The following is an 8,374-nucleotide window of genomic DNA, read 5'->3' as shown; positions in this document are numbered from 1 at the left end:
TCTCTCTCTCTCTCTCTCTCTCTCTCTCTCTCTCTCTCTCTGTATCTCTGTGTGTGTGTCTCTCTCTCTCTCTCTCCCTCTGTCTCTCTGTCTCTCTCTCTCTCTCTCTCTCTGTATCTCTGTGTGTGTCTGTCTCTCTCTCTCTCTCTCCCTCTCTCTCTCTCAAATTCAAATGCAATACTTTTACTCAGTGAAATACTACTTGGATTGTGTGAGAGAGAATCTGGACTGGAAAATATAATGAGCTTTATCGGCAGGATAATATAATTTTGTGTTGCCAAAGCATTGCAAGTAAAACAAACCAAATTAATGAATTAAACATAAAACAGCAGTGTAAAAATAAATCTAATCAGATACATAACAAGAACCTTACAGCAGCTCTGCATATATCCAGTATTTAGACACAATCAGATCACTACATTTGAAACACCATGTTACAGACATAGTACACATGTTTACTCTATTCTCTCTCTGAGGCTGTGGCCTGCAGTTACATATTTTGCTGCCAATAATAGGCACCCCTCATTCTCTCACAGAAGTATTGGTGTTCATTTGTGTTTCTGAACGGGTGCTAATGTGGAAATATTTCTGTAAACTTAGGGTAATATGTTTCCCTTATTTGAACATATTTTGAACATGAGAGAAGGAAATGCATTTCAGTCTTTATTTCTGAGAGGTCAGTGATGACACAGTTAGAGGTCAGTGATGACACAGTTAGAGGTCACAGTGATGACACAGTTAGAGGTCAGTGATGACACAGTTAGAGGTCACAGTGATGACACAGTTAGAGGTCACAGTGATGACACAGTTAGAGGTCAGTGATGACACAGTTAGAGGTCAGTGATGACACAGTTAGAGGTCACAGTGATGACACAGTTAGAGGTCAGTGATGACACAGTTAGAGGTCAGTGATGACACAGTTAGAGGTCACAGTGATGACACAGTTAGAGGTCAGTGATGACACAGTTAGAGGTCAGTGATGACACAGTTAGAGGTCAGTGATGACACAGTTAGAGGTCAGTGATGACACAGTTAGAGGTCACAGTGATGACACAGTTAGAGGTCAGTGATGACACAGTTAGAGGTCAGTGATGACACAGTTAGAGGTCATAGTGATGACACAGTTAGAGGTCACAGTGATGACACAGTTAGAGGTCAGTGATGACACAGTTAGAGGTCAGTGATGACACAGTTAGAGGTCAGTGATGACACAGTTAGAGGTCACAGTGATGACACAGTTAGAGGTCAGTGATGACACAGTTAGAGGTCACAGTGATGACACAGTTAGAGGTCACAGTGATGACACAGTTAGAGGTCACAGTGATGACACAGTTAGAGGTCAGTGATGACACAGTTAGAGGTCACAGTGATGACACAGTTAGAGGTCAGTGATGACACAGTTAGAGGTCACAGTGATGACACAGTTAGAGGTCACAGTGATGACACAGTTAGAGGTCACAGTGATGACACAGTTAGAGGTCAGTGATGACACAGTTAGAGGTCAGTGATGACACAGTTAGAGGTCAGTGATGACACAGTTAGAGGTCACAGTGATGACACAGTTAGAGGTCAGTGATGACACAGTTAGAGGTCACAGTGATGACACAGTTAGAGGTCAGTGATGACACAGTTAGAGGTCAGTGATGACACAGTTAGAGGTCAGTGATGACACAGTTAGAGGTCAGTGATGACACAGTTAGAGGTCAGTGATGACACAGTTAGAGGTCACAGTGATGACACAGTTAGAGGTCAGTGATGACACAGTTAGAGGTCACAGTGATGACACAGTTAGAGGTCAGTGATGACACAGTTAGAGGTCACAGTGATGACACAGTTAGAGGTCAGTGATGACACAGTTAGAGGTCACAGTGATGACACAGTTAGAGGTCACAGTGATGACACAGTTAGAGGTCACAGTGATGACACAGTTAGAGGTCAGTGATGACACAGTTAGAGGTCAGTGATGACACAGTTAGAGGTCTGTGATGACACAGTTAGAGGTCAGTGATGACACAGTTAGAGGTCAGTGATGACACAGTTAGAGGTCACAGTGATGACACAGTTAGAGGTCAGTGATGACACAGTTAGAGGTCAGTGATGACACAGTTAGAGGTCACAGTGATGACACAGTTAGAGGTCACAGTGATGACACAGTTAGAGGTCAGTGATGACACAGTTAGAGGTCAGTGATGACACAGTTAGAGGTCAGTGATGACACAGTTAGAGGTCAGTGATGACACAGTTAGAGGTCAGTGATGACACAGTTAGAGGTCACAGTGATGACACAGTTAGAGGTCACAGTGATGACACAGTTAGAGGTCAGTGATGACACAGTTAGAGGTCAGTGATGACACAGTTAGAGGTCACAGTGATGACACAGTTAGAGGTCAGTGATGACACAGTTAGAGGTCACAGTGATGACACAGTTAGAGGTCAGTGATGACACAGTTAGAGGTCAGTGATGACACAGTTAGAGGTCACAGCGATGACACAGTTAGAGGTCAGTGATGACACAGTTAGAGGTCACAGTGATGACACAGTTAGAGGTCACAGTGATGACACAGTTAGAGGTCACAGTGATGACACAGTTAGAGGTCAGTGATGACACAGTTAGAGGTCAGTGATGACACAGTTAGAGGTCACAGTGATGACACAGTTAGAGGTCAGTGATGACACAGTTAGAGGTCACAGTGGTCAGTCTTTGGTCTCTGGGTAACCAGGTTTTTGAATGTCTTCCTTTTTCTATCTCAAGACTGTGGTCCCCAAGTCTGTATTTTGTTAAATCTTTCTTTCTTTGGTGTCAGGAGTGGTCAGGTTTCAGGCCCCTCTCTCTCTCTCTCTGCCCAGGTTCCTTGACTCCCTGCCTGTATAAGTTTCCAGACCATGGCCTTGGAGGCTCTTGTGCCCTGAGCCACGGTTTATCCTCGCTGGCCCCGGCTCTTCTCTCTGATGAGGCTCCGGGAGGCCCAGGCCTGGGGGAGATAAAGACAGACCCCCACAGGAGGAGCAGCCGGCCCCCAGACGACCCCCTCGCCATGGACTCCCCCCACATACGAGAGCTAGAGAGGTTTGCCAACGACTTCAAGCTGCGCAGGATCAAACTGGGTGAGTTATACATGAGAGATATATCACACGTGCATGCACACACACACACACACACACCTCCTTGCACCCTACATACACACAATCATTGTCTCTCTGTGTGTGTGTGGCGTGTGTGTGTGTTCGTGTAGGTGTGTGTGTGCGCGCGTGCATGTGTGTGTGTGTGCGTGTGCGTGCGTATTCCCTATCCTTACCTGTCTGTATATACTGGATGTCTTTTCATATTCATTGCATCCGCAGGCTACACCCAGACTAACGTGGGCGAGGCTCTGGCGGCAGTGCACGGCTCAGAGTTCAGCCAGACCACCATCTGTCGCTTTGAGAACCTGCAACTGAGCTTCAAGAACGCCTGCAAGCTGAAGGCTATACTGGCCAAGTGGCTGGAGGAGGCAGAAACGGCCGGGGGTGAGGCTGACAGTTAGACAGCAAGGCAGTCAGTCAGTCACACAGATGGACAGACAGACAGACAGACAGACAGACAGACAGACAGACAGACAGACAGACAGACAGACAGACAGACAGACAGACAGACAGACAGACAGACAGACAGACAGACAAACACTTGTTCATTCAGTCAGTCAGTCAATCACTCATTCTGTCAGTGAGACAGTTAAACATTCAGTCAGTCAGCCAGTCAATCAGTCAGTTAAACAATAATTTAGTCAGCCAGACAGACAGTGAGTCATCCTGGGCTGAATATTTGACTTGACTTGATTTATGCAGGACACTTGTCCTTTAAAGTGGGCAAGCCTTTTTTTGTATTATTCAAATGCACTACCACAACTACTACCATTGTGTGTTCTTGAGTTGCATGTGTGTGTATGAGTGTGTACATGCTTGTATATATATGTGTGTGTGTGTGTGTGTGTGTGTGTGTGTGTGTGTGTGTGTGGGTGTGTGTGTGTGTGTGAGTGTGTGTGTGTGAGTGAGTGCGGGTGGGTGGTTTGGGGGTTGATGAATAATTCAGGGTATGTAAGAAGCTTAATTTTGTCTATATTTCTGCTGTAACAGCAGTCGTTTTAGTGGGTGCAGTGATTGTATTGGTTTCTATATCACACCAATGATACAGAAGATAAACACTATGTTCTTTGTTCTTTTTCATGATGGTCTTCAGCCTTATACAATGAGAAGATGGGCATGAATGAACGCAAGAGGAAACGAAGAACCACCATTAGGTAAGATAGTAGTCTATCTCTGTACCAGACAAGTGTGTAACATTAGGTAAGATAGTAGCCTACCTGTATCAGACAAGTGTGTAACATTAGATAAGATAGTAGCCTACCTGTATCAGACAAGTGTGTAACATTAGGTAAGATAGTAGCCTATCTGTATCAGCCAAGTGTGTAACATTAGATAAGATAGTAGTCTATCTCTGTACCAGACAAGTGTGTAACATTAGGTAAGATAGTAGCCTATCTGTACCAGACAAGTGTGTAACATTAGGTAAGATAGTAGCCTATCTGTACCAGACAAGTGTGTAACATTAGATAAGATAGTAGCCTATCTGTATCAGCCAAGTGTGTAACATTAGATAAGATAGTAGCCTATCTGTATCAGACAAGTGTGTAACATTAGGTAAGATAGTAGCCTATCTGTATCAGCCAAGTGTGCAATATTAGATAAGATAGTAGCCTACCTGTATCAGCCAAGTGTGTAACATTAGATAAGATAGTAGCCTATCTGTACCAGACAAGTGTGTAACATTAGGTAAGATAGTAGCCTATCTGTACCAGACAAGTGTGTAACATTAGGTAAGATAGTAGCCTATCTGTATCAGCCAAGTGTGTAACATTAGATAAGATAGTAGTCTATCTCTGTACCAGACACGTGTGTAATATTAGATAAGATAGTAGCCTATCTGTACCAGACAAGTGTGTAACATTAGGTAAGATAGTAGCCTATCTGTACCAGCCAAGTGTGTAATATTAGATAAGATAGTAGTCTATCTCTGTACCAGACAAGTGTGTAACATTAGGTAAGATAGTAGCCTATCTGTATCAGCCAAGTGTGTAACATTAGGTAAGATAGTAGCCTATCTGTATCAGCCAAGTGTGTAACATTAGGTAAGATAGTAGCCTATCTGTATCAGCCAAGTGTGTAATATTAGATAAGATAGTAGTCTATCTCTGTACCAGACAAGTGTGTAATATTAGATAAGATAGTAGCCTATCTGTACCAGACAAGTGTGTAACATTAGATAAGATAGTAGCCTATCTGTATCAGCCAAGTGTGTAACATTATGTTAAAGGGATAGTTAGGATTCTTGTACATTATGAAATACTTGTCAGGAGTGTAGTGGATGCAAAGCTGTTAGCTTACATACAGAGTCCCATGGTCAAAGTTCTGGCCGGGTTCTGAGTGAGCTGGGAAGCTAGGTACAGTAGCTTTAGACAGGCAGCAAACGGCAGACACGGGGTCACAAAACCAAAACGTTTCAATCCACACTACAACATCTAGGCAAAGGTTAACCACCTCCAAAACAAAACCACACTACAACATCTAGGCAAAGGTTAACCACCTCCAAAACAAAACCACACCACAACATGTAGGCAAAGGTTAACCACCTCCTAAACAAAGCCACACCACAACATGTACTGTAGGCAAAGGTTAACCACCTCCTAAACAAAACCACACCACAACATGTAGGCAAAGGTTAACCACCTCCAAAACAAAACCACACCACAACATGTAGGCAAAGGTTAACCACCTCCAAAACAAAACCACACCACAACATGTAGGCAAAGGTTAACCACCTCCTAAACAAAGCCACACCACAACATGTACTGTAGGCAAAGGTTAACCACCTCCAAAACAAAACCACACTAATAATAAATAATAATTCATTTAATTTATATAGCGCTTCTCAATGACCCGAAGTCGCTGACAGTAGTTGGGAACAAAGTAAAAACAAAGAAACAAAAACAAAGAAACAAAAACAAAAGGAACATGAGACCATGGGGGGAACAGGGGAAGACAGCATGGGATAGCACAAAAAGACGGAGCGACAGGAGACAGACATCAATCAGGTTGGAGGTGGGGGGGGTATGGGTGGGGGGGGGGGGGGGGTTGAAGGCAAGGGAGAACAGGTGGGTTTTGAGGAGAGCTTTGAAGGTGGAGAGTGTAGGGGAGTCTCTGATGGACTGAGGGAGGGAGTTCCAGAGTCGGGGTGCAGTGCGAGAGAAGGCCCGATCACCAACGTTTTTGAGTTTGGATGTCGGGACAGTGAGGGAGGCAGTGGCGGAGGACCGGAGGGAACGGGTGGGGCGGTAGGGAAGAAGAAGATCAGTCAGGTAGGGGGGGGGGGGGGGGCAGGCTGTGGAGGGCTTTGAAGGTGAGGAGTAGTGTTTTAAAGTTTATGCAGTGTTTGATCGGGAGCCAGTGGAGGGAGTGGAGGACAGGAGTGATGTGTTCGCGGGACCAGGTGTTAGTGAGGAGGCGGGCGGCTGAGTTTTGGACCATTTGCAGTTTATGGAGGGAGCGGGAGGTGATGCCAGTGAGGAGGGAGTTGCAATAGTCCAGGCGGGAGGAGATGAAGGCGTGTATAAGGGATTCAGCAGCAGGGGGGGAGAGGCAGTCACAGATTTTAGCAATGTTGCGTAGGTGAAAGTATGATGTTTTTACAATGGAGCGGACGTGGGGGTCAAATGAGAGGGTGGGGTCGAGGAGGACACCAAGGTTTCGGACTAGGGGGTGATGGTGGAGTCATTGATGGTGAGTGTGATGGGTCCGGATCTGGTGAGGGTGGTTTTGGTGCCAATACAACATGTAGGCAAAGGTTAACCACCTCCAAAACAAAACCACACTACAACATGTAGGCAAAGGTTAACCACCTCCAAAAGCAAGACACCTGCAGGTTGGCACCTTGCATGGTTGCCTCTGCCCTCTGTGTGTGAATGCATGAGTAAATGGGTAAAATATGAGGAACAAATGGTAAAGCGTTTTGGATAAAAGTGCTATATAAATGCATCATTTATTTACCATTTCATTACTATTTTATACAACGTAATGTCCAACATTAATATATGGAAGGCAGTCCAGCTGTCCAAGGGAGATTAATTGTTAAGCAACAACAAAGTGACAAATATCTGACGACTAAAGTAGCAGATCTGACTACCAAATAGCTGTTTTCTAAAATGTATCTCTTTTCCTCTCCTCTCCTGTCCCATCCTGTCATGTCCTCTCCCCTCCTTCTCCTCTCCTCTCTCATATCCTGTCCCCTCCCCTCCTTGTCCTCTCCTCTCCTCTCCCCTGCTACAGTCTGGGAGCTAAAGAGGCTCTGGAGCGTAGCTTTGTGGAGAAGAGTAAGCCATCATCCCAGGAGATTGTGCGGATGGCCGAGGGCCTCCACCTGGAGAAAGAGGTGGTGCGAGTGTGGTTCTGTAACCGGCGGCAACGGGAGAAACGGGTCAGGACCAGCCTTCACCTCAGCTCCTACCTGTGCAAAGAAAGTCCCAACAGCAGGTAGCACACAAAGGCAAAGGGACAGAGAGAGTGGTGCGTGGTGTCAAACACAATTCTCGGAAGCTACCCCTTGCTCATTCCTGATGTATTCCTCCATACACATACCAAAGGTATGGGATGGCTAAGATGAGTATTAATCTTCTATGTAGAACAGTAGCGCCGAGGGTCTGAGTGCCGATCGCCACCCTTGTTCTGTTTTGTTGTTGTAAAGTACTATAGTAATATATTCTACATGACATGATCATCTATTTATTTCAGGTGTGATACCGTGTGTTGTGTTGAACTACTTTCATGTACCTGTGTTTATTTATGTTCTATTTATTGATTTATGTTCAGGGGGTATGTGAAACTTTAGGTATGCTTTGACATTTTTCTCACAAATGCATCAGAAAGTGCTGTATTCCATGTCATATGGATGTATGTTTTTTTTTTTTTTTATATATACTTGTTGATGCCATGATGTGTTGGCAGAACCTGACCTTGTTTAGATGATTGATTCGTATGACAAACACGTCACACTGTGGACTGAAGAAGCAATGAGCTGCAGCAACTACTGCCTGCCTCACCCATAACGCCTTCTCACTGATATTTTCTCAGGGATCCCAGAATCATCAATCAAGTTTTAAATGTTGTTTTCCACATTGAAATGTCACAGGAAATGTAGAAATGCAACGGGACCGATCACAACTAGGACTTAGATATTTTTAAGTGTGCAAAGATGTTGGGGTGAAAGAACCAAGTAAGAGTATGAACCTAGTATGAAGTGCAAACCTGCATTACCATTCAGAATCAGAATGACAGAGAAGGGGGA

The 8,374-nt window shown here is 44.7% G+C and overlaps 1 protein-coding gene across 1 annotated transcript in view; it reads left to right on the top strand.

Moving 5' to 3' along the window:
* pou1f1 (POU class 1 homeobox 1) overlaps positions 1 to 7,567 on the top strand; it is a gene marked incomplete at both ends in the record, with an annotated part of 23,956 nt that extends 16,389 nt beyond the window's left edge. Inside the window, 4 exons of the mRNA XM_084311346.1 lie at positions 2,848 to 3,105; positions 3,343 to 3,507; positions 4,217 to 4,277; positions 7,360 to 7,567. Coding sequence (XP_084167472.1) covers positions 2,848 to 3,105; positions 3,343 to 3,507; positions 4,217 to 4,277; positions 7,360 to 7,567 — 692 coding nt within the window. The remainder of the gene's footprint in view (positions 1 to 2,847; positions 3,106 to 3,342; positions 3,508 to 4,216; positions 4,278 to 7,359) is intronic.
* Positions 7,568 to 8,374: the final 807 nt, after the last annotated feature.

The sequence above is a fragment of the Notolepis coatsorum genome, assembly GCF_963971535.1.
Source record: "Notolepis coatsorum genome assembly, chromosome: 3".
Lineage (NCBI taxonomy): Eukaryota > Metazoa > Chordata > Actinopteri > Aulopiformes > Paralepididae > Notolepis > Notolepis coatsorum.
The sequence above is the reverse complement of the archived record's forward strand: the minus strand, read 5'-3'. Positions and strand labels throughout refer to the sequence as shown.